The sequence below is a fragment of the Salarias fasciatus genome (assembly GCF_902148845.1).
Source record: "Salarias fasciatus chromosome 23 unlocalized genomic scaffold, fSalaFa1.1 super_scaffold_20, whole genome shotgun sequence".
NCBI lineage: Eukaryota > Metazoa > Chordata > Actinopteri > Blenniiformes > Blenniidae > Salarias > Salarias fasciatus.
Window position 1 is genome coordinate 16,350,478 of NW_021941230.1, and position 24,060 is coordinate 16,374,537.

The 24,060-nt window shown below is 54.3% G+C and overlaps 3 protein-coding genes across 6 annotated transcripts; 2 read left to right on the forward strand and 1 right to left on the reverse strand.

Moving 5' to 3' along the window:
- The first annotated feature begins 945 nt into the window (after positions 1-945).
- Positions 946-3,781, forward strand: cenpl (centromere protein L). The gene is made up of 5 exons (XM_030085880.1): positions 946-1,000; positions 1,938-2,112; positions 2,190-2,447; positions 2,643-3,215; positions 3,370-3,781. The coding sequence occupies exons 1-5, from the start codon at positions 981-983 to the stop codon at positions 3,442-3,444; spliced, it is 1,101 nt and encodes a 366-aa protein (XP_029941740.1). The 5' UTR covers positions 946-980; the 3' UTR covers positions 3,445-3,781.
- A 49-nt stretch (positions 3,782-3,830) lies between these two features.
- On the reverse strand, positions 3,831-6,586 carry LOC115383719 (FUN14 domain-containing protein 1). Of its 2 annotated transcripts, none has more exons than XM_030085904.1 (5): positions 6,106-6,586; positions 4,941-5,112; positions 4,787-4,862; positions 4,542-4,670; positions 3,831-4,396 (listed from the first exon to the last, which is right to left on the reverse strand). In XM_030085904.1, exons 1-5 carry the CDS (start codon positions 6,128-6,130, stop codon positions 4,319-4,321), a joined length of 480 nt encoding a protein of 159 aa, XP_029941764.1. In that variant the 5' UTR covers positions 6,131-6,586; the 3' UTR covers positions 3,831-4,318. The 2 variants fall into 2 exon arrangements, with proteins under 2 accessions (XP_029941764.1, XP_029941762.1); XM_030085902.1 differs by having other exon boundaries at positions 4,536-4,670.
- Positions 6,580-22,958, forward strand: LOC115383671 (histone demethylase UTY-like). 3 transcript variants are annotated; one of them, XM_030085817.1, is made up of 30 exons: positions 6,580-7,096; positions 7,208-7,271; positions 12,249-12,357; positions 12,529-12,578; positions 12,676-12,734; positions 13,204-13,324; positions 13,399-13,453; positions 13,844-13,878; positions 14,373-14,466; positions 14,552-14,678; positions 14,757-14,855; positions 14,946-15,165; positions 15,846-15,983; positions 16,884-17,021; positions 17,100-17,171; positions 17,265-17,372; positions 17,457-17,825; positions 18,368-19,263; positions 19,533-19,662; positions 19,733-19,838; positions 19,922-20,127; positions 20,195-20,256; positions 20,341-20,415; positions 20,500-20,648; positions 20,723-21,025; positions 21,105-21,246; positions 21,329-21,455; positions 21,614-21,784; positions 21,890-21,963; positions 21,996-22,958. In XM_030085817.1, the coding sequence occupies exons 1-29, from the start codon at positions 6,915-6,917 to the stop codon at positions 21,917-21,919; spliced, it is 4,437 nt and encodes a 1,478-aa protein (XP_029941677.1). In that variant the 5' UTR covers positions 6,580-6,914; the 3' UTR covers positions 21,920-21,963; positions 21,996-22,958. The 3 variants fall into 3 exon arrangements, with proteins under 3 accessions (XP_029941677.1, XP_029941675.1, XP_029941678.1); XM_030085815.1 differs by having other exon boundaries at positions 21,890-22,958; XM_030085818.1 differs by lacking the exon at positions 15,846-15,983 and having other exon boundaries at positions 21,890-22,958.
- Positions 22,959-24,060: the final 1,102 nt, after the last annotated feature.

Here is a 24,060-nt window from a genome sequence, read left to right on the forward strand (position 1 = left end):
TAATGGTAAAATGTAAAGTAAAATAGAAATCATTTCAGTCCCTGATGCTTTCATAACGAAAAATTTGTACATTTTCAACAATTTATTAATGCAGTGCATCAATTAAATTTTAAAAATGAAAAATGCTTTTATTATTTATACTATTATTTATGCCATTTTCTTTTTCCTTTCTCCAAATACGTAAATCAGTGAAGAAAGAAAGACAGAAATCTTTGACTTTGTGCCTTTGCAGGAACTCCTAAGCTGCATAAAAATCTAAGATAATCAGGACAGTTGTGCTTTGTCTATGTTTTCTTCAGGATGCAGATTTTTTTTTTTTTTTTTACAAATCCAGCCTCACAGTATAGCTCTGATGCTCACATATAAGGGAGCTCAGTTTTAATGCTGCTTCACTGATCTCTCGCCTTGTGTTGTTTTTTCATTTCTTGTAGGAGCATTCATTATTTTCAATGAAAAATTGCAGGAAATGGTTGCTTGTTTTTACACTTTACAGTCTTTTTTCAGGTTGTTTTCAGTCTCTGAGCTCTGTCCAATTATTTTTTTGGAGAACATATTTATAGAAATTTTGATATGAAAATGACTCATAATTTCTGTGAGTTATAGAACAGCAAATACTTAAGGTCACAGTGAGGAAGGATGTTTTTAACCACATATAAAGCCTTTGTAGAAACGGCAAATAATTAATAATAACAATAATAATTAAATGCAAATATTATAAGAACAATATAATTTACAACACGTGTCATCATGTTTTTTGTTTTAGTTTTCCTCTTTCAGAATCTGTTTGGAGTTTCATCTCCTTATGTATTGCTGAAGTGGAGAGCAGCGTCCAGCAGGGGGCGCCAGATAAACCCCGCGGTCCTGAAAAACAATCAGAGAAGAAGAAAGATCCCCAAGCAGCTCTCTGATTGGCTGCCGCTCGCCGCGAACACCGACGTTCGAATCTGTGTCCTGAAGCCTTCGAGCTCGGTTCTGTCGGCATGGAGCCTCCGCAAAGAAGGTAAAACACACATTTTACTTCGTATTTCTTAGTTTACAGGTGTTTCATTTGACATATGTGTTAAAGAGAAGCGCGGGAACGATGCAGAAACATCGGTTCAACTCCTCCGAGGCTCCGCTGCCCCTCGAGCTCAGAATCACTTTAAACCCATTTTGGCTGCAGTGACACATTAAAAGCGTTTTTACGGGACGTTTCATGTCATTTACCGACATGTGACCTCTTCTATTTTCAATCCGGCTCTGGTTTTACTCCCTGCAGTGTTTCTTTATAGCAGAAGAGTTGCAGTTTCCTATCGTGCTGTGTTGTTTTGTCCGGGAGAAGATGAATGAACAACACTCTGCAAGAGACAGGCTTTAAAGCTTTCAGGGAAACCAGATCTTTCAGTGTCTGAACGTAATTTACCGATAAATGACCGTGATTCACATTAAACCTACATTGTGATCCAGTTTAGTCCATAAAGCTGTCATATGATAGTGAATTCAGCTGCGGTCTGTTTCACATTCACAGTACATGTTCGCTTTTTCTTTTTATATTTATAAAAATGGTTCACTGTTCGTTTCACACATAGTTGTGGTGGTGTGACTCCGCTTTAGTCCCTCGCAGTTGTCAATATCAACTTTACCAAATGTTTTATTTACCTCTTTAGATTATCTTATTTTCACAACAAAATGTGAATAACCTAAATTGTGTTTTGTACAAAAACTTACCTGAGTCAAAAAGCAGTCTGCTGACAACTTTATGTTACTAAATGCATCCTGAACTCTCAGATTAGATCAAGTCATAACAATAACTAGAGGATTAGGTAGAACTTTGAAAATAATATTATAAAAAAATATTGATTTAGCCCCAAAAAATGCATCAACTCTTTTAAACCCCCTGCTGCCTTTGTTCATAACTACATAATCATTTGGTAAAATGTCTTATTTATGCCTTGCAGCATGGTGCGGACTCCCCACAAGAGTGTTTTGGTCCAGAGGAGGAGCAAGAGCAGGAGCTACAGGCAGTCGTACCGCAGCTGCTCCGGCGGTCCGTCCAGACTGTGCCTGACTCCGGCGCTCACCGCCCGGAGGCTCAACACGAGCAGGAGGCCTCCCAAGTCCCAGGACATCACCGTGAGTCCTCTCGGTCCCCGCTCTCAGGAGGCGTGTCTCTCTGGGGCGTGAGGTGACCGTCGTGTCTCTCCTCACAGGACAAGCTGAAAGCGGAGCATCTGGCCCTGCTGGTGAAGACCAGGTGGAAGCTGTCCTACGTCACGCCCCTGTACCGCTTCAGGCACACGCAGCTGAGGAGCTACTCCCGGCAGCTGTCGGCCTTCATCGCGGCGGAGCAGCAGCGGGGCGTGGCGGTGGAGGTGGAGGGAACGCAGAGCGGCTTTCGGGTGTCCTTCAGCATGTTGCAGGGTCTGGCCTCGGCCGAGAACGACGACCCGGAGACCGTCCTCATACAGGTGAGCAGAGTGGCTCGTCCAACACTCTCTAATGTCAATACTTCAAGGAAAATAAACACAACGACATGTTTTTTAGGAGTGATCTCAACAAATAGCCTGTTATGGTGATTGAAACAGAATAAAAACAATTTTTGTTTTCATTTTTGAGCAAAAATGGACTGAAGGTGCCCTGTCTGTCTCCGGCTCCCGTCACAGGTCCATTCCAAGCCGCTGCTTTCCCGGCAGGACGAGCCGCAGAAGCTGGTCTGGAGCGGCTGGCTGACGTGCATCAGCGGGAACCCCGAGTACCTGTCCTCGCTCCCCAGAGACTTCACCTGCCTGCCGCTGTTCGGCAGCAGCGGCGCCGACGGCCTCACCTCCGTGGTGAAGTCCTGGATCCAGCAGACGTTCGACTGCTGCCTGGGCCGGCTGGAGCTCAACCACACCACCCTGCAGTGGCTGCTGGCGCTGTGGACCAACTGCCACGCCCAGTCCAACATCCAGCAGCTGAACATGGTGTGGACGCTCCCGTCCGCCCCGCCGCTGCAGGTCAGCTTCACGGTGGACCCGCAGGACGCCTGGGACCTGTGGCGCAGCGTGAGGAAGGCCTCCGCCCAGGAGGAGGAGGAGGAGGAGGAGGAGAGCTGCATCGACGTGGAGGAGGTGACCCGGTTCCTGCACGGCCTGAAGAGCCACTTCTACAGACACTTCAGGCTGGAGCTGTCCGCAGGGAGCCTGAGCCAGGTGGGCACGGCGCTGGGCTGGGCCGCCGTCAGCGGCAGGATCAAGGTGGGCGCGCTTTCTCTCTTCCTGTCAAACCACTTCAGTCATTGCTTCCGTTAGAAATGCGGCTTGGTCGCGACGTCACGCAGATGTCAGTCAGACGTGGAGCACGAAGCCTCCGGCCTCTGAACAGCAGATGAGTGTGAGCTTTCTGTTCCAGATGTCCAGCAGCCGGTACGTGGTCACCACCCTGGCTCTGCTCACCGAGTGCGCCCTGCTGAAGATGCCCATCTGAGCCCCGGCCTGAGCAGCCCGGAGCTGCTCACAGTCAAGACTTTGTTTTTTTTTTTTTTTTTTTAAACTATTCCAGTTTTATATTTGGTTGGAGAAACAAAGCTACATGAATTAAACCGGTCTTGTGGATCCAGTCGGACTCGCACCTTTCGCTCCACCACTCTGATGTTTTGGACTCTGAATTATGTCCTGAGTTCCTTCAACCTGTTGTGAATATTTCCTGTCTGGCTCCTTGCACAGTATTATTGTTCTTGTTGTAAATAAAAGCATAAAAGTATGTACATATTTCTCTTTAATGGATGTAAATGTTGTGGAGGAGAGGAGCAGGGTCACAATAAAGTCAGTTCTCAGATTCTCCTGCTGTGTGTAAAGAACAAAAAAAATCAGTCAATTACAACAAAATCAGGCAGCTTTATTATTGCATGAGACATGAACCAAATCCACACAGGAGAAAGTAACATTAAATACAAGAATGAGGGTCACATCATCAACACTGCTTCATATTGCACTGAAAAAGAGAAAAAAAAAGGCAAAGCTGTAACAGAAGGAAGCAGCTGGCTTCTGTTCAACGCTCCGGAGTCTCGTCTGGCCTCCTGCTGGTCCAGTGTCCACCTCTCCGTGTACAGTACGTATTCTGCTGATGCTCAGTAAACCGGTAGTGCTAAAAACTGTCAGCGGTGGCGTGTCGATCATATTTACAGGGGGAAAAATAAAGAAGGCAATTTATTTACAGCTGAAGAACCAGAGCATGCTTCAGTTTCAGAACCAATAAAAAACCCAAGAGTGAGTCAGTGCCACGGTCACGACGGCTCATGCTGGATGAGGAGGGGGGAGGGGGGGTCTCTGAAGTGTTCACAGTATGAAAGAAGGCAGATTCAGGAGGCCAGGCCGAGGAAGAAGCCTCCCACGAAGCCGCTGGACAGCACGATGTTCCTCTTGATGAAGTCCGTGGCCTGAAAGAGAAAGAGGTCAAACTCCAGGAAGGCTGCAGCAGCGCGTGCTCAGCACTAGAGGGCACTGCCGCTCCGTGGAGGACCAGCGTCCTCTCAAACAAACTGAAGAAGCATGAGGAAAGCAGCTCAGTCCAGATACCTTTACCTCCTCTATGAAAGTGTTGATTTCGGGGGCGGCCTTGTTGGCTTTCTTCTTCAGGTGCTTCTTGGCTTTGTTCACGTCCTTCTCCACCTTCTTCCAGTCCACCTGCACGTAGCCACTGTGGTTGGCAATCTGTGGCCGGACGAGTCGACGGATCCCAAAAAACAAGTATTGAATTTGTTATTGAAGCTGAACAGAAACAGTCTGGAGTCATGTCAGCACCGAGGAGTGTTTATAAAGCTGTGTACCTGCAGGAGAAGGAAGCCTCCGCCCACAGCAGTCGCTGCGATCTTGCCCACCCTCTGGAAGACGTATCCAGCACACCTGGAACACGAGGGAATCTGCTCTGAGCGGCAGTTTGACCCGACTCGTGGCCTCCTGCTCCTCCTCCTCCTCTCTTACCATCCCGTCACCCCTCCCATCATGAGCTGCGTGGCCACAGAGTACTTCTCCGCGATGGGGCCCGAGTTGCTCCCGAACACTCGGCTCCACCACTGGTGCCTGCGGGCGTACTCCGTCAGGTCCACCACCTCGTACACCTCGTCCTCGCTCTCCGGGTCGTCTGGACCTGCATCTGGAGCAGCCAGGCGACATGTCACCTCTTCCAGCTCGATCACAAATCAGTTTCCTTTCTTTTTACACGTAAATTAAATGGAATCTTCTTGCAGGCAAAGTCTCAGCCCCTCCTGTGATCTCCGGTATCCTCCAGGAGTCCTGGACTCGATGTTGGAACCAGTGCCTCAGATGGTTGAATATAATCTTAATGTTTGAGTTATGAAAAAAAGCAGCAAGAGCCACCAGGTTCTTCACAACACTGAGTGGAAACTGATACCAAAGGACTGTCTTGATTCATTAAACAGAATATATAGAAAACCTTGTAACTTTGTGGCAATATATCGTATGATTGGGTGCATTACGCTTTTATTGGATGTTTATTAAAGGCTGCTTCCCCAGAGCGCCAGGAGAAAACCCAACACTGTTGATCAAATGCAGAAAGACTATTGAGGTGACAGAGTTGATGAAAGTCAGAGCATCAAAGTCCCAGAGAGTGCCGGAGTTTGCATGTTTTCCCTGTGTGTGTGTGTGTGTGTGTGTGTTTCCTCCAGGTTCTCTGTTTTACTCTGTCTAAAAAACATGCACGCGAGGTTAACTGGCGATCCTAAACTGCATCTCGGTGTGACACTGGTGCTGGTAATTTAAATAAAAAGGAAAGAGCATGAAGAAATTAAAACTAAACTTTAGGTTGATATTGATTAGATCATAGTGGGCAGTAATTATGATCAATTATTAAGACTGATCATCGTACTAAGGGCTAGAGGAGTGAAAAACACACCAACACAGCAGATCCCCCGAGGATGTTTATTCCGCTGAAATGGGTTATGAAGCTAATATTAGCCTGCTAGCATCTAATGTCTCACTCTGGAACATCGCTGCACTCTGGCATTAACTCTTTAACACGACATGAGTCGTAACCCGAGTTCATCACCACTGGTGTAAAGATAAAGGTTGAAACAGCACACTTTGTGTGGTTTTAAGGTCCGTATTTCCAACAAACAAAACCACCAACCTTCTCTTTGGTCCGCTGTCGCCATTTTGGAGAAGCTCGTTATGTCACCAGGATGTTGACAATGATAGGCCACGCCCACTCCGTGACGCAATGCCACGTCAGGTACATATATTAAAAAACGCTCTCATCTCAGTTGATTAGCCCCAGCAGATCGATCACACGGATCACCACCGAGGCGCTGCAAGCGCGGTTTCCCCATATGAAGATGAACTCCCGGAGAGAGTGTGACACTTGGAAGGAAATGATGCACTGCAGTCACCATCCGGGACAAACCTCGGGTCAAAATATATTAATTCAAAGGAAACTTCAGGAAATGCATCATGGGAAAGAATTCAAATACAGTGCTTATTGTTTTTAATAACAAAAAGGATTTAAAAGATTAAATGAATATTAAAGATAAAAGAATGATATAGCAGGGAAGTCACGTGATCACATCGGAGCGCTCCCATTGGCTGAGCCGGGAGGAGAGGGCGGGGCTACAGCGGCGCGTGGGTTCGCTTGGGTGACACAATTATAACAACTTTATCTTCGCGGAAGAAACGCGTTTTTACTGTCAAATTCCCACATTTTGGATATCATACGCAGTTATTCGCATTCAAACGGCGGCACGGTACCACTTTGTGGAGAAAAATGTGACGTTTGAGGAGCTACCCGGAGAGCGCTTCAGTTCCCCCCCTCCTCCCCCGAAAGGATTTACTATATCGAATCACATCTTTTTCATCCTGGGGAAAAAGTTTTTGCTCTTTTTGTTTCCTTCAGTTCTCCTTCTTTGATCGAGCAAACCGTTCGTCCCCGCGTCGCGCTTTTCCATGCAATCGTGCGGTGTGTCGCTCGCCGCTGCTGCCTGCGCTGCCGCTCGGAGTCTCGGCTCGGCTTCTTCCAGCAGTGGTGATGAGGGAAAGAAAATGGCGGCGGGAAAAGCGAGTGAAACAGAGGAGGACTTTCCGACACTGACAGCCCAGGAGAGGGACGCTCTGGCCGGGATCGACAGGTCGGGACAGCCGCCCCCCGCGCTCACACGGTGTTGAAAATTCGGGGTTTTGTCCCCGCGGTGCCCCGCGACCGATACTGAGCCGCCTGTGTTGTGTTCTTTGCTTTGCAGCTCACTGTTTGGATTTCAGAAGCTTCATGAAGATGGCGCCAGAACGAAGGCCCTGCTGATGAAGGTAGCGACTCTCGCTGGAAGCCGTTTGACCGACCGGCGGTCTTATGTTCGCGGGGCGCACCCGGGAGCGGCCGCAGCCGCGGGCCGGGCGGCGGTGAATTTAAAGCGGGCGGCCCGCTCGCTTCCCCCGGACGGCCGAGGCCAGCTAGCCGCAGCCCCTCTCCTAGCCAGGCGGCTAGCTGGCTAGTTAGCGTCCCTCGACCCTGCACCTGCGGCGGGCTGCGGCTGCACGGGGCCCCGCGTGGCCCTCCGCCACCACCCGCCTCTGCCTCCTCTACCCCCGTTAATGCCGTTATTCACCGGGCAGCCGCCCTTCCCTGCTCGCTGCAAACATGCAGCCCGTGTGTGTATGTATGTGGTGTGTGTGTGTGCGTGTGTGTGTGTGTGTGCGTGCACTTGCAGTCGCAGCAGCACAGCGTCGTCACGGTTTTTGCTGAAACGCTGCGCCCCGGACCGGGGGTGTTTGACTGTCACGGTGGTTTGCAGCTGCACGTCTGTCCTGCATGCAGGGAGCTCCGCGTAAACCTCGAGCACTCCCGGTATCCGCTCGTTACTAAAGTAACGTAAATGGCTGGCTGCCTGTCCAAGATGGCGGGACGTGGCGGAGTGTCGCCGTCGGTTCGGTGCGGCTCAGTGGCGTCTCTCCGGCCGCCTCCCGGGGCCGGGGGTGCGTGGAGGAGCCTTCCCCTGGCTGGCCCGGGTGGTGTCGGGGTCCTTTGTTTACACTCGGCCTACCTGTTCGTGACACATGGTCTGAAAAGACCCTGCCCCCCCTCCCCCTCCACCCCCTTCTGCTGTGCATCTGTCATAATCCGTGGCTGACAGGGGAGAAGGTTCTCCTGACAGCTCTCTCTGAGGCTCCATCCAGCCCTCTGCTCGCTAGGTGGTGTGGGATACCTCAGGAGTGCTGCTGCTCAGACCGTGTGGATCCATGTGTTTGCAGGCCGGCGGTGTGAACATGCTGTCAGGACAGGACAGTGTGCCGATGATCTGGCAGATCAGCTAATCAGTGGGTTTGCCTTTGCAGCGGAGCCTGCACAGGACCCGTGCAGGCCTGCCTGGGTGTTCGGTCCCCGGGGTGCAGGCTGGCACTGTCACCAGCCTCTTCTCGCTCCACAGACACGCCTGCCGCCTCGCTTCCCTGCTGCAGATCCGTGCACGCAGCTCCTGCAGCCATTGTGCCTTCATGTGTACATCCGAACCTTTAAAGTTGGCCGCTGTAGCGTCAAGGCTGTCCTCAGAATACCTCTGAGAGTACAGAGGAGTTGCCAAGTGCTTCAGGCATGGCTGTATGCACAGTTCAACCTTTAAGGGTTTACTGCTTCTGCTGCACGTTTGTCTTTTGTTGTTCTGAAGTCAGACTTGATGCTGCAGAAGATCCTGTTGTTACAGAGCAATATTGTGCTTTCATTTTTCAAGATAACGTGTACAGTGGGTTTGTGGTTTTGTTGGGTTGTTTGCAAATGACTGTAGCTTTTCGCCTGTCCACAGCTGTGAGTCTATAATCATCGAGACGATCTGAAACAGACATGTATGTGATTCTTACTTGATGGAGGACGACTGGAGGGCAGAGTGAGTCAGTTTGGTGTCATTTGGCGTAACAGGCTGGGTGTTTCTGAGAATGCAGCGAACCCATCATTTTTCTTCAGGGACCACATACAGCCCAGTGTCATCTGGAGTCGAGCAGACCAGTGAAATGAGGTCTTCATAATCTTTGAATTTTAAATAAAGCTTTTCCTTGCTGTGGCATAAATCATACGTGATGAAAATGTCACTATTTTCACAAAACCAAACGGTTTCTCCAGAAAATAACCATAATCTCAACATGAAGCCAATTTTAATGATATTTTGTGGTGCAAAACACAATGAAAATGTACCAGAATATTCTTGTATTGCTGTTGCATTATGGGTGTTTTTACGAACTCACCCCGAGAGCATGGCTGCCACTGCTAGCAGCGAGGTAGCGAGCTTTCAGGACAGCGTGGCCGATATCTCAGCTCAGGCCTCAGTGTGTCAGTAATCCGTATCCGATTTGAAATTGTAACTATTCATTTCGTGGTTTGGATTGGAGCCTCTTGTCGGCGCGTTTTAGCCCACGGGCCTCATGTTTGACGCCCCCAGTCTCTGAAGGTGGCGGATCCTCACTGTGATGTATTTCTGTAAATGATGATGGGACTGGTTTTGCGGTGTGTCCTCGGCTGATCCCTCCGTCTCCGGCCTTCAGAGTCCAGGTCCGTCATGATGTGGACCGCAGACGGAATGTTACCAGTTTGTAATAAACCAGGCTATTGCACAAACGATCATTACTACCATACCTTTAAATGTATGAAGCGGTAGAAGAAATTTTTTGCTGCTTTGTGGGTGCAGTGCAGCGTCCAGCCTCGCTTTTTTAGATTCCAGGGATGAGCCGGCGTCCGCGTGACTCTGTGATTGATAGCAGTACATCAGGTGGCGATGGTCTCAGTTCTTCCCCCCGCCTGCACAGACTAAGTGAGCCAGAACCGGGCCGAACCACTCAGGCGCTCTACACTTCTAACTGGTTTCTCCAAAACCGAAACTGTTCGCTGCCTTCTCCTCCCCGGTGGCAGACGATAACCCCGTCTGGCACTTTGTGGCGGTGGATTCGTCCAGATAAGAGCGGCTCCATCGCTGCTGACAGAACTAGGTCACTGTATCACCACCAGTAACTCGCCGGCCGTGGCGTCAGCCCCCTCCGCCGAGGAGAGCCCGCCCTTTGTCTACATTTCCTCGGCGCTAATTGACCCATCGGGGCGTTTCTGGCTGGAGTTTGCATGTTCTCCACTCTGTAGAGCACAGAAGGCTGGTGCTGCCACAGGGAACGGCGCTCAGACTGACCTCTGTGCCAGAATCACCAGAGCTGAACTGACATTTTAAAAAGGAGATTGGTTTGGTTGCTTTAGGTCTTTTTGTCACATCCGAGCTGGGCTAAAAATTGAGGTTGGGATTGTTGATTACAGATTTATTCTACATTTCCATTGTAACTGATTTTCTTGACAAGTGAAAAAGAACATTTGTGCCAAATTTTCAGTGTTTCCACTGAACGTTTGGTGAAATCAGATTTTCTCGTGGAAGTTTGTTGCAGATGAATCGACGTTCAGAGGCAAACGCAGTTATTAAACGAGCGCATCGTGTTTTCCTTCTTGCTAATATTCATGAGGAGCCCGATGAGTTTGTGTTGGTCACGGCCGTTTGTCCGTTTAATACCACGATCGGCGTCTTCGCTGCTTTGCATCTATGGATCTGCTGGACGTCTTGGAAGTGTGGATTTTAAGCCGTACATCAATATTTGGCCAGAGAGAGAGAGAGAGAGATTAGCTCCGTCTCTGTGGTTGGTGGGCGTGTTTTGGATGCTTATGTAATCTCGCCTCATTGACCTGATTCTAATGAGGAAGTGCTGGTCGTCAATAACGACGTGCTCATTACTCCGTGACTGAATGAAATGTGCGTCTCGCTGCCGTTCGGTGCACAAACGTCTTATTAGCGCTGCCGTGGCTCTTGAGTCCAGAATAAAGCTCCTCGGACTGTGGCGTCGCCGTCGCCGCAGAAGCTTCCAGTTGGACCAAAATGCATCCCGTAAACACGCCGCTTGTGTTTTCTGAGTGTGGAATCTCCAGCTCGCCCTCTGTCGAAGCTCCAGCTGCTTCGCGATGCCTTGAGATCGGGCCTGACTGTCGCGGGCGTGCGTGTTGTGCACGGCGAACCCCCCCGCCTGCCTGACTCCCCTCAGTGCGATGAACGGCCGTCGGTAAATCACACACGGAGGAGGCTGTAGTGAGGCTGTTGGGCATGCTGGCTTTTCTGGAACACACATGCAGCATTAGCCCCGCCTCCTCCCCAAACCCTGCTCACCTCATTTGCCTTTTTCTGGCACACTCAATGAAATAACGTCAATGCGGGGAGAGGGAGGGAGGGAGGGAGGGAGGGAGGGAGGGAGAGTAGTAGTAGCAGCCACAGGACGGCACACCTCTCATTGTCTCCTGGCTGACGGAATGAGAGTTTACACTAATGCCCCGTCTCCACGGCGTAAACACTCCTCGGCACGAGGGCTGGAGTCGAATGATGTGATTGCGTAACGTCGTCCTGCAGAGGCAAGCTGCACGTCTGAAGGTTGTTTCCACACGTGGGTCAGAACCGGAGGTGAAATCGATCCATGACAGATCGGCCTGGAGGCCTCCGTGTCTCTGGCCCGTGCCGCCGCCACCGCCGCCGCCCGTCCGGGACTCGCTGTTCCGGCTCTGGTGCCAGATCCGGTCGCGCCGGCGTGCAGTGGAACGACAGAACGTGGAGAACGATTCCTCACAGGAACACAGCAGAAGAGGGAGCAGGAGGCTCGTTATGGTCGAGGTTTATTCATTTAACATGACCCCAGTGAAGAGGCTGAGCCGCAGGAAGTCAAGTGAGGCGCTTCAGGGTGACTGCAGCTGCAGGGTGGAGGTGGAAGGTGGCGACGACTTCTCTCAATTTATTTAAATTCTACATGAAATCTTGCTCAAAGAAACGGTGTTAATGCCGGTAAATGAGGCCCATCAACATGCGTGTTGCTGAACACCGATTCAATAATAATAATAAATGTTTCCAGTTGCTCTGTATTCGTGTCCTGCAAATTCAAAACAACACAATGTCTTGGTTTTGAAAGAAAAGCGGGATTCATGACTATGAATTCTCTAAAATGGTCCAATTGAATTGCCAGCCCTGTTAGCTGGAACTATCTGAAACACTTTGATTTTCTTAAGTCTCGGAATATGAAGATTCTTGGGGTCTGCTCCTATTTTTCTGCAATAAAAATGAAAAAATAAACTAGTGTGTATCTGCTGGGAGGAATCTGCTGCATTGGTGCTGCGTTAACTATTTAGCAGCTGACGTCAGTGTGGCGGTGACTTCAGGAGATGCTCCTGTTCCCTGCCCTGATCTCGTCCGTGTGTGTGTGTCTGTGTGTGTGTGTGCGCTCGCTCTGCAGGCCGTCCGCTGCTACGATTCGCTCATCCTGAAGGCCGAGGGCAAAGTGGAGCCCGAGTTATTCTGCCAGCTCGGCCACTTCAACCTCCTCCTGGAGGATTATCCGAAAGGTGAGTGGCTGTCCCCCCTCCGCCCCGGGAGCTTCCCAGCGCTCCCCGGTCCTCGTCCTGATCTCCACACACACTTCGTTTGACTCCTTTCGACCTAAATCCCTCTGAAGAAGGGCCGTTGCCCCGGTATGAAGCGTTGAAATGAGTTGTGGTTCCTCTCTGTGATTCCAGCATTATCAGCATACCAGAGGTACTACAGTTTACAGTCAGACTACTGGAAGGTGAGACTCACTCACACACACACACACACACACACACACAGTCGTATGCAATCCCTCTCCATCTCACTGACCCGTCCACTCTCTCCTTCTCTCCCAGAATGCTGCCTTTCTGTACGGCCTCGGAATGGTCTACTTCCACTATAATGCCTTTCAGTGGTGAGTTTCGCTTGTGAACAAACCGCACCGCCGTTAGCCGTTAGCCGTTAGCGTCGTCTGACCTTTACCCCGAGACGCTGGGATCCCCGATGTCCGCCATGTCCACGCCCCAGCAGCAGACGGTTTCCATAGCGACGCCACAACCCAGAACGAGCTGGCTGCGAGGCGGATTGTTTCCATGAGATTTTGTGTTTGCTTTTGTGTTTCTGTGCGTGCGCACGTGTAGCCAGACTAGCAGAAATACCGAAGTACGTGCACAGAAATCCAGACGGGAAGCGAACACAATGAACCAATTGATTTTTAACAATAAAACAAACTTGTCAATCTGTAAGATATGTGTAAATAGTGGAAATCTGGAGATAAACGGATAATGAAGTAGTTGGAGTAATAAATAATCCACGTGTAAATATATAAAAATAAATAGTTGTGGTGATTTTGAAGTAAGTTGTGTTTTCATTTTTCCCCGCAGGGCGATCAAAGCATTCCAGGAGGTGCTGTACATCGACCCGGGCTTCTCCCGGGCCAAAGAGATCCACCTCCGCCTGGGTCTCATGTTCAAGGTCAACACAGACTACGAGTCGAGCCTAAAGGTGCGCCGCGCCCGCCGCAGGCCACGCCCACTCGCGTCCGCTGGCCACTCACTCATCCTGTGTTTCTCTCTCAGCATTTTCAGCTGGCTTTGATTGACTCCAACCCCTGCACTTTGTCCAAAGCTGAAAGTAAGCCCCTCCCTCTCTTCACCTGTTACCTTGGCGACCGCGTATCTTCGTCTTCTGTTTTTTTTTTTTTTTTTTAATTTGTTGCCCTGCCTCTTGCTGTTTGGAGTGTCCCCCCCTTCGTTTCTCACTCGCATACGTAGCAAGGGCAGCCCCCGTCTTCCCCCCCCCTCCCGCTCTCTCTCTTTCTCTCTCTCTCTCTCTCTCTCTCCCTCCCTCTCTCGCTCTCACTCTCCCTCCCTCCATCTGCTCAGAGTCACTCAGGCAGCTTAGATCAGACACTGCAGCGCTCCAGACAAAGGAAGGTGCAGCTACCTATCTGCTGCGCGCCGCTCTGACTGATCAGGGCTGCGACCCCCCCCGGTCTGACCCCTGTGCTCTGCTCTCTTGCAGTTCAGTTCCACATCGCTCATTTATATGAGATACAGGTGAGTGCTGCCTCTCGTCTACTGGTTTTTATTTTTTCTTTAAAGAGGTGTGTTTTCCTCGGATCTGTTGTGTTGTTGAGCACAATGCTGCCGGAGTGTGAGTGTAGCAGTTAGCGCTGTGTGTGTGTGCGTGTGTGTGTGTTTTGGTGGGTTTTGAAGTATTAGCTGACAGATTGAGGAGGAAGAGCAGTGTGGGTGGCGGGCGGGCGGGCGGGCGGGAGGGGACGGGAGATCACTCTCAGCCCATCGACGGGGTTGCCACGGAAACAAGCTAGTCCGTCTCCCCCTCTTTTGTATGCTGGTGGTCTCTCGCTCTCTCTCTCTCTCTCTCTCTCTGTGGGGAGGTACAGTGGCTCTCGCTTCTGCGCGGCACACACTAAACAGATGAGTGAAATCTAAACGCATTGCGTGTCCCTCCCCCTCCCCCTCCCCCTCCTCCTCTTCCTCCTCCTCCTCCTCCTCCTCCTCCTCCTCGTCTTCCTCCTCGTCTTCAGAAGAGATACCGGGCTTCCAAGGAGGCCTACGAGAGCCTCCTGCAGACGGAGGATCTCCCTGCACAGGTGAAGGCCACGACCCTGCAGCAGCTCGGTAAGATTTCAGCCCGTTAGTCACAGAAAGCCCCCCCCCCCCCTCCAGGTAGAGTAGTGTAACTGACCACTCGCTGCCCCCCCAGGCTGGATGCATCACACGGTGGAGCAGCTCGGGGACAGAGCCAGCCGGGACAGCTATGCCATCCAGTGTCTGCAGAAGTCTCTGGAGGCCGACCCCAACTCCGGGCAGTCCTGGTACTTCCTGGGCAGGTAGGCCGTGCGCCCGCGCCGAAGCCTCGGCTCCGTGAACGGCGCCGCACGCTGACCGCGCCGCGCCGTCTGCCGCAGGTGCTACTCGAGTATCGGGAAGGTCCAGGACGCATTCATCTCTTACCGGCAATCCATAGACAAATCAGAGGCCAGCGCGGACACCTGGTGCTCGATAGGGTGAGTCGCCTTCGCATTGAACATTCCTCCACTGTCGCGCTGCGCGGATCTGACTGGACCCCCCTGACCCCCGACCCCCGACCCCCTCAGGGTCCTGTACCAGCAGCAGAACCAGCCCATGGACGCCCTGCAGGCCTACATCTGCGCCGTGCAGCTGGACCACAGCCACGCCGCCGCCTGGATGGACCTGGGCACGCTGTACGAGTCGTGCAACCAGCCGCACGACGCCATCAAGTGCTACATCAACGCCACGCGCAGCAAGGGCTGCACCAACACCGCCGCGCTCACCCACCGCATCAAATGCCTGCAGGTGGGTGGAGGGGGGCGGCCGGGCAGGATGGGTGGATGGATGGATTCGGCCGCGCCGAGACGCCCGGATTGCCGGTTCAGTCAGGCAGTTCCCGGCGTGCACGGAGAGCGCAGCAGCTAGCGTAGCGTTAGCTTAGCGTTAGCAGCCTCTCCTCTTTCTGCACCTCCTCCCGACTCCTCCCTGCAGAGGAAGGGCAGCATGGGGCTTTCTCAGGGCTTCCTCTGTCCTGCCGCCACGGTGCTTTCTGCCTTCTGTTCGGCTGTTCTTTAACCCCCCCCCCCACCCCCCCTCCCCCGATCAGGAACCAAGTAGCACCGCAGACCCTTCAGACCTCATGCGTTGAGTTCCTCATCCCTAAGTGTCATTTTTGTCCCTTTGCATGAAGGAATGTTACATTTCCACCAGTTCCGCCGTCAGCACAACCTTCATGGCATTAAGACAAGCCGGCGGCTTGCTTTAATGGGTCTGTGGCCGTGTTCCGCCGCCGAACGCCATCCTCAGGCCAGAGTTACTCCAGGATGTCAGTTTTTTTTGTTTTTTTTTTTAAACCTCTACCTACTTGCCATTTGCTGATCATTCTCCTTGTTTTGAGGTCATCGTTTGAGCAACAGAAGAGCCTTGTGTTGTTCTTATTATTTTCCTTTTTTTGTTTTTTGTCACGTCGTTCTCCATTCCCCTAGGCTCAGTTGAGTAACCCCCAGCTCAGTAGCCTACAGGCTAAAAGTAAAATGCTCCCTCTTATTGAGGAGGCCTGGAGTCTGCCAATCCCAGCTGAGCTAACCTCCAGGCAGGGAGGCCTGAGCAGTGCACCACAGCAGGTGAGAGACCAGGTAGCTGCACCACGTCTTCCCTTCCTTCCTTTCCTTCCTTCCTTCCTACCTTCCTTCCGTCCTCCTCTTCTGAATGGGACCTCGGGGTAAACGGACGGGTGACGCTTGGACCGCAAAGACGCCGACGAAAACTAACGAGGGAACACTGAGCCGCCGCCAAGCGTTGCCCGTCCTCGCAGCACAGGAGTCATTCAGCCGGAACGTTCCTCCCATTCCCGCCTGATCGGTTCCTCTGCGTTCTGGGAGACGCTCGCGGCTCCCTTCATTCCCCCGAACGACCAAATCCGCTCCGAACGCTGCGGCTCGACCTCCTGTGCTGTGGCCTCTGGTGCTTTTTGTTTTTTTTTTCTTTCTTTTTTTCCTCCTGTGTGTGTGTGTGACGGGTGAGTCTGTGCTTCCTCCTCTCTCCCTCCTCCTCTTCCTCCCGTCCACTAGTTGACCTTAGACGTCCTGCACACCGAGCCCCAGCGACGCCCCCTAGTGTCTCATCACCGCTTCATTCAATCAACGCCATCGCCACATAGCAGCCGCCAGTAGTTGTGTCGTTTCTAGATGCGTGTGTGTGTTTGCGTGCGTGCTTGTGCGTGCGTGTGTGTGTGTGTGAGAGAGACAAGTTTGACTCCCCACCGTCACAGAGGTTCACTCTGAACATCACCGCCGCTTAATCTCTCCATCCTGCACGTTTAAACCGGAGCTGCAGCTCCTGAGAGGCCGAGTCCGCCTGCCTGGGTGGAGACGCCTCCACACACACACACACACACACACACACACACACACACACACCCCCGTTTGTTTCTCTGCCGTGGTTAAACGCCTGACGCGGAGTCACAGCCCTGCTGTTCTCCCCCTCCCCTCACCCTCTCACCCTCACCCCTCCACCCCGTCCAGGCCTGCAAGCCCAACCACAGCGCCGACGGCGGCGGCGGCGGCTCGGGTCCGTCCCTGCCGCCTCACGTGGGCTCCCTGGGCCAGGCGGAGGACCAGTCCTGCCCGGCCAAGAGGAAGAGAGCGTCCAGCCCCGGCAAGGTGAGCGCGGCGGCGAGGCGGCGGCCGAGCGGCGCTCCAGGCTCCGCCCCTCCTGACCCGCTCTGCCTCTCTCCTCAGGCCGACTCCTGGATCGGCAGCCCGACGCAGCAGCCGGTCCCCAGCTGGTATCTCTCCCCGCAGAAACTACAGGTCGGCACCGCCTCCGCGCCCTTCCTCTTCTGACCTTTGACCCGCGAAGGCCACGCCCACTTTGAACCTTTGCTTTTCGGTTGTTTCGTCCAGATGCTGGAACAGCTGCGGAGCAACCGGGCCAGCCTGAAGCCCCCGCAGCTCCAGATGCTGGAGCAGCTGGAGGCTCAGCTCGCCATCATGCAGCAGCATCAGCACCAGGTGAAGACACGCCCGACACGTGCACGTGCACGCCTCGTGGCGCTGACCTCCGGCTAACCTCACTTTCCCCCCCCTCCCCCCCAGATGAGACAGAACGCCTCAGGAGGAGCTCACCCGCGCCCCTCGCTCCCCAACGGCCCCACCGCCAACTCCCTCCCCTCCCCCAACCCCGGCCTCCACCCCACGCGCCCCCACCTGCCCCCGCACCGGCCCCCGTGCCCGCCGCAGCCGCTGGCCAACGGGCCGGTGGGACACTCGGACTCGCTGCCGAGCGCCAACAGTAGTAGTAGTAGTAATAATCAGCCAGGGCCCACGGCTGCGGGGCCCAACGGAGACGTGCCTTACCTGCAAGCTGCCGGCAGCGGCAACGCAGCCCCGCTACCTCACACCTGCACAAGCACGCTAACGCAGGACGCTGCGCCGCACCAGGCCCTGCACCTAAACTCCTCTCAGGTGAGCCCCTCCAGCATCGCTCCTCGCTCATCGCTAGTCGTCTCTGCAGCGGCAGGAGATCAAAACCCTCCTGTGAAACTCCAGATCTGGACATTTGTCTGTAATTCAGAGTTCTGTTTTGCCCTCAGTCTAGACTTGCAGGCTCTGCTGTGTTTGGATTTGCTGTAAATTGTCTGTAGGTCCAGACTGAGGACACGTAAAACCCTCATTTTCCTCCAAACAGCAGCAGGGAGAGCTTGTAAACCTCCAGAGATTTGCCTGTAATTTTGCGCTTTCTATGCCCTGAGTTGTGGTTTGCAGGCTCGCCCCAGTGGAGCCACTTCTTCTCCATGTTTTCTGTTGTCACTGTGCCTTCCAGTCCAAACTGAGGTCAAAGAAAACCCTTCCCAACAGTCATGCCTCGTCTGTAAAGCTGTGTTGTTTGCCCTCAGTTTGGACTTGCAGGTAGAGGTCAGTGCTTTCACCGTGTAGTTTCTGTTTTGTAACTTTTTTTCTCTCGCCCCCCCCCCCCCCCCCCCCCCCCCCTCCCCTCCCCCCTCCAGGGGCTTCAGAAGGGGTCTGCTCCCCATTTGGCAGGCTCCGGCACTGAGGGGACCCCCTCCCACCCCCAGACCCCCAACTCCACCACCCCCCTGCACCCCAACAATCAGGTTGGACATTCCACTAATGCCCCGTCGCCACGGCCGCAGCCTCATAACCACCACCTCCCGTCCCCTCCCTTCCTCCCCCACTCCTCTACCTCAGGTGGAGCCGGACCCGCCGCGTCCGCTACCAAAGAAGGCAACGCCGTGGCCGCGCACGCCACGGCCGTTGCCGCGTCCCTCGGCAACGGGGGGGCCGAGGGCAAGGCGCCGTCGCCGCCGCCGCCGGCCGAGTGCAAGGCGGCGCCGGCCGACGGCCTGGCCAATCATGTGGCGGAAGGCGGCGAGAAGCCAAGCCTTAGCGCAGACAATCCGAGGCTCTCCGCCCTGCTGGCGGGGGGGAAGGGCCCCGAGGAGAGCGAGGCACCCTCAGAAGGGGCCCACAAGGTCAACAACATCCACCCGGCCGTCCTGCCCCCCACCCCCCACGCACAGGGCAGCTCGGCCGCCTCCTCGCCCATCTCCGCCATGTCCACCGCCACGCCCTCCCCCAAATCTAACGAACACACCCACCCGGGCGCCCAGAGCCCCGCCCCCAATAGCACCCCCACCACCTCCAACGCCCCCTCCACCCCCACGGCCCCCGCCATCGTCCCCACCGCCTCCGCGTCGTCCGCCCCCGCCGTCAACGGCAAGGGGGGAATTTCTGAGGACTCTCAGAGCCCGCTGAAGGCGGAGCCGCCGCCCGTCGTCGGCAGCCTCAAGGCCACGCCCCCGCACGGATCCTCGTCCTCCTCCTCGTCTTCGTCCTCCATATCCATCTACCCGAGCTCCACAGACGTGCTGAAGGCCTGCAGGTGAGACGGGACGGGCGTGTCGCGTTCAGCCTCCACCTGATTGGTCCCCGCAGACCTCAGTCAGTGTGAAAACCTCTTCATTTAATCGACTGGGTTCCCTGTGAGAGTGTGTGAAGCTGCAGCCTCCCTGCAGCGCCCGCTTTGTTTTGAGCATGTCTCCCCCCGGTGGCGGCACGGCGCCGCTGCACCGCCCCGGCAGGGCGGTTATGTAACCGTCGGCGGCCTTGTTGCCATGCAGAAACCGCTCAGCTGCCATGTTTCCCTTGCAGAAACCTGGGCAAGAACGGCCTCTCCAACAGCAGCATCCTCCTGGACAAGTGCCCCCCGCCGCGGCTGCCCCCGCCCCCGTCGCCAGCCCTGCCCAAAGACAAGCTCAACCCGCCCACGCCCAGCATCTACGTGAGTTTCCCGTGAGCGCTGCGCCGCACCGGGCGGGCGGACGGCGGTTTGACTCTGTGTCTGTTTGCAGCTGGAGAACAAGAGAGACGCTTTCTTCCCTCCACTGCACCAGTTCTGCACAAACCCCTCCAACCCCGTGACGGTCATCCGGGGCCTGGCCGGAGCGCTCAAACTGGGTAAACCCCCCCTCCGCCCCGCCTCGCCATGTGTAGGAACCGCGGCAGCGTCCGGTGTGTGACCCCCTCCCCTCCGTCTGCAGACCTGGGCCTGTTCTCCACCAAGACGCTGGTGGAGGCCAACCCCGAGCACCTGGTGGAGGTGTGGACCCAGCTGTCGCAGCCCGCCGACGAGAACTGGGACCCCACCGGCACCAAGAAGATGTGGCGCTGCGAGAGCGCCCGCGCGCACACCACCATCGCCAAGTACGCCCAGTACCAGGCGGCGTCCTTCCAGGAGTCGCTGCGGGTGAGAAGCAGCTGCCGCGAGCGCCGCCGGGTGGCGAGGGCTGCTGCTAAATGTCGGGTCTTTTCAGGAGGAGAATGAGAAGAAGGCGCTGAAGGAGCCGTCGGACGCAGAGCCGGCGTCGGCAGAAAGGTACGTCTTGGTCTTCCGGTGTTTTGATTTTGCTCCTGGAATGAATCCTGGGTTTTAAAGCGTGCGGTGGCTTCATGGTTTCAGCGCCGCCAGGAAGAGACGCGGACCCTTGAAGCACATCAAGTTTGGGACAAACATTGACGTGTCGGACGAGAAGAAGTGAGTATGGCTGCGATTCCTCGCCGAGTGTCCGGAGACGGTTCCTCCCCCCCCTCTGAGCCGACGTGTCCGTCCCGTCTCCAGGTGGAAGCAGCAGCTGCAGGAGCTCAGCAAGCTGCCGGCCTTCGCCCGGGTGGTGTCGGCCGGGAACCTGCTGAGCCACGTGGGCCACACCATCCTGGGCATGAACACGGTGCAGCTCTACATGAAGGTCCCGGGCAGCAGGATCCCGGGTCGGTGTCTCAGGCGGAACCGGGCCGGCGCCGTCCCGGACTCCAGGAACTGAGGGTTTGGTTTCCGTCCGCAGGTCACCAGGAACACAACAACTTCTGCGCCGTCAACATCAACATCGGGCCGGGGGACTGCGAGTGGTTCGCCGTGCCGGAGCCGTACTGGGGCGTGATGAGCAACTTCTGCGAGAAGAACAACATCAACTTCCTGATGGGCTCCTGGTGGCCCAACCTGGAGGACCTGTACGAGGCCGACGTGCCCGTTTACCGCTTCATCCAGCGGCCCGGCGACCTGGTGTGGCTCAACACGGGCACCGTGCACTGGGTGCAGGCCATCGGCTGGTGCAACAACATCGCCTGGAACGTGGGGCCGCTCACCGGTACCGCCTCCTCCGCCGCTACCGGGATCAGCTTGTTGTGTTTCAGCGATGCTAATGTTCCACCCCCCCCCCCCCACAGCCCACCAGTACAAGCTGGCCGTGGAGCGCTACGAGTGGAACAAGCTGCAGAGCGTCAAGTCCATGGTTCCCATGGTGCACCTCTCCTGGAACATGGCGCGCAACATCAAAGTGTCGGACCACAAGTTGTTCGAGATGATCAAGTGAGTGTGTGTGTGTGTGTGTCTCCTGGTTCGGTTCCTCCCGCGACCCCCCCTCCTAATGCGGCCCCCCCTCCCGGTCCAGGTACTGCCTGCTCCGGACCCTCAAGCAGTGCCAGTGGGTGAAGGAGGCGCTGACGTCCGCCGGCAAGGACACGGTGCTGCGGCCGCGGACCCGCGACGAGCCGGCGCACTACTGCACCATCTGCGAGGTGAGCGCCGCTTCCCGCAGGACCGGCGCTGAAGGGTCGGGACCGCCGCCGGCCACCGGGGGGCGCCGGCGGCGCCTCTCTGCAGCCGGGCCGAGACGCGTCACAGCGTGGAGTTATTGTGCGGCTGTGCGTTGACCCCCCCCGTCCGTGCGCCGCAGGTGGAGGTGTTCAACCTGCTGTTCGTGCGCCGGGAGCTGCTGTCCAAGAAGCAGCTGGTGGTCCACTGCCAGGACTGCGCCCGCAAGGGCAGCGCCGCGCTGGACGACTTCGTGGTGCTGGAGCAGCACTGCATGGAGGACCTGATGCAGGTCTACGACCAGTTCACATTAGTGAGTGTCTGTGTGTGTGTGGGGGTCAGGGGTCAGGGGTCAGGGGGCGGCGCCAGGTCGGTGTTGAACAGCTCTGATTGGTGTGTTGTCTCTCCCTCTCCGCAGGCCCCCCCTCTTCACTCGTCCTCGTCTTGACATTAGGCGTCTCTGTCCAGGAACTTTGTCTTGAGGACACACACACACACACACACACACACACACACACACACACGGACCATTTCTGATATTCAGGAAAAGCCGAGGCCGCCCCCACCCCACCCCGCCCCTCCCCTCATCCCTCCACCCTCCCGTATGGCTGGTCTCCATGGCGACGGCTGGAGGCAGCGAGGCGGCCGAGCGTCTTGTCTATGCAACCCTGTTTTGAGAAGCGGCGGTGGGCGGAGCCTCCACCAGGGGGCGCCACCCTCAGCTCGACAGCAGGACCCCCCCCCCCCCCACCCTCAACACCCTTTCTCTCTCTCTGAGGACTCAATCACCCCGGGGGAGGAGCCTCTCTCACCTTTTGTAGATACTTGTTAACTGTCACAAACTGGCAACACCACCTGTTAAAAAGACTACTGACTTAACCCCCCCCCCCCCCACCCTGCCCCCCCCCACACGTTTTGATTTCTAGATTCCTCCTTTTCTATGTTAGATAGTCATTTTAAGACAGCAAACCCCCCCTAAAAGAATTTGTAATGTGAAGAGTTTAGGTGATTTTCTTTCACTTCTTCTTTTTTTTTTTTTTTTTTACAGCTTTTTGTTTCGTCTTTTTTTGTTTGTTTCTTAGGTAAAAAAACGAAAAACAAAAAAAAAAACAAAAAAACAAAAAATAAACTCTTACTAGCCAAGTCACAAAGAAAATGGGTTGCACATAGACTTATGGAATTAAGTTTAATTTGTGATTTTTTTTTTTTCTCGTTTCTAATCTCGATGTAAATTTACACTATTTATAAATACATATTTATTGCTTGAAAATATTTGTTGATGGAATGCTGTTATTTTTTTCCAGAGTACCTGCCATTAAATTTGAAGGAGCCCTGTCATTTTAACACGGCTCCTCCTACATTTTCTATATATAAATAAGCATTGTACAGAAAAACGGGACATTTTAAAAAACCAACAAAAAAAATCGTTTTATTGTTTGAAGAATGTTTTATGATGAGTCAATAAACACAAGAGTTGTGGAATGGAGTGTTTCCCGCCGCCGAGTGGTTCCTGAACGCAGCGCTGTGGGGGGAGGGGGGCGGGGCGGGGCGGGAGGCCCGAAACCCAGCAGACAATGTAGCTGTAGGCCGACACACACAGGATCCTACACTGTATGCCAGGTCCAAGACTCCCCCCGGGGTCACGGGGTCACGGGATCCTACACTGTTGTAGGCTCGGTTCACGACTCCGCCGGGGGTCACGGGGTCCCGACTGGGCGTGGCCGTGGGCTCGTCCGCAGAGACCCAGTAGCCAGATGTAGCTGCTGGCAGCCCCACAGGATCTACACTGACTACTGAGCACCTGCCGACGGCCCCTCCACCCCCCCCAACAGACCCCACCCACAGATCCTGGTGGTCCTCATGCAGGTCCCTGACCCTGGAAGCTCCCCGCCCCGCCACGCCCCGCCCTCACAGCCCTTCTAACAGGAGGGCCTGTGCAGCATTGACGACATGATTGTTTGCAGATGATGCGGTGGTTTGTGGGACAGTCCCTCAGAGTTTTGAGTGTTTGAGCACGTCGTCCCTCTGCGTCCTGCGGCCTGATGGGAGTCCATTCTGACGGTCAGAGAAGGTCTTCTGTGGGGGCCGGCATATCCGGGATGGATCCCTGGAAAAAACGGAAACGTAGAGATATAAGCTTCATAGAAACCTTTTTTGTCGTTCACTGTTTGTTAAAAAAAAGAGCAAAAAAAAAAAAAAAAACCAGGTGAAGGGTGAGAACGCATTTTGGCAAACTGACTCATTTAAAACTGTTTTATAAGATTGCGGACTCTTCAGTGGAGTCGTCATCACACCTGCCAAATAATGCACCCTCTTTTCAGGAAGCTGCAAGCCCTCCTTCCAGTGAGTCACTCAATCTGTGTTTACATGGGACTTTTTATTCCTCTGTAATCTGCATAAAGCCTCATCCTGCTCTAAAGTCACCGTGGAAACGCCTGAAAACTTGGTTCAGAATTAAGTTTCAATCCGAACAGACCGGCGGGTTTATTCTCCTTTGGAAGCGGAATTATGTGCTAATTGGGCGCGACTTCTTTCCGGTCGTTCTGCGCATGCTCTGCTGTGATGACGCAATTTCCCAAGATGGCGGCC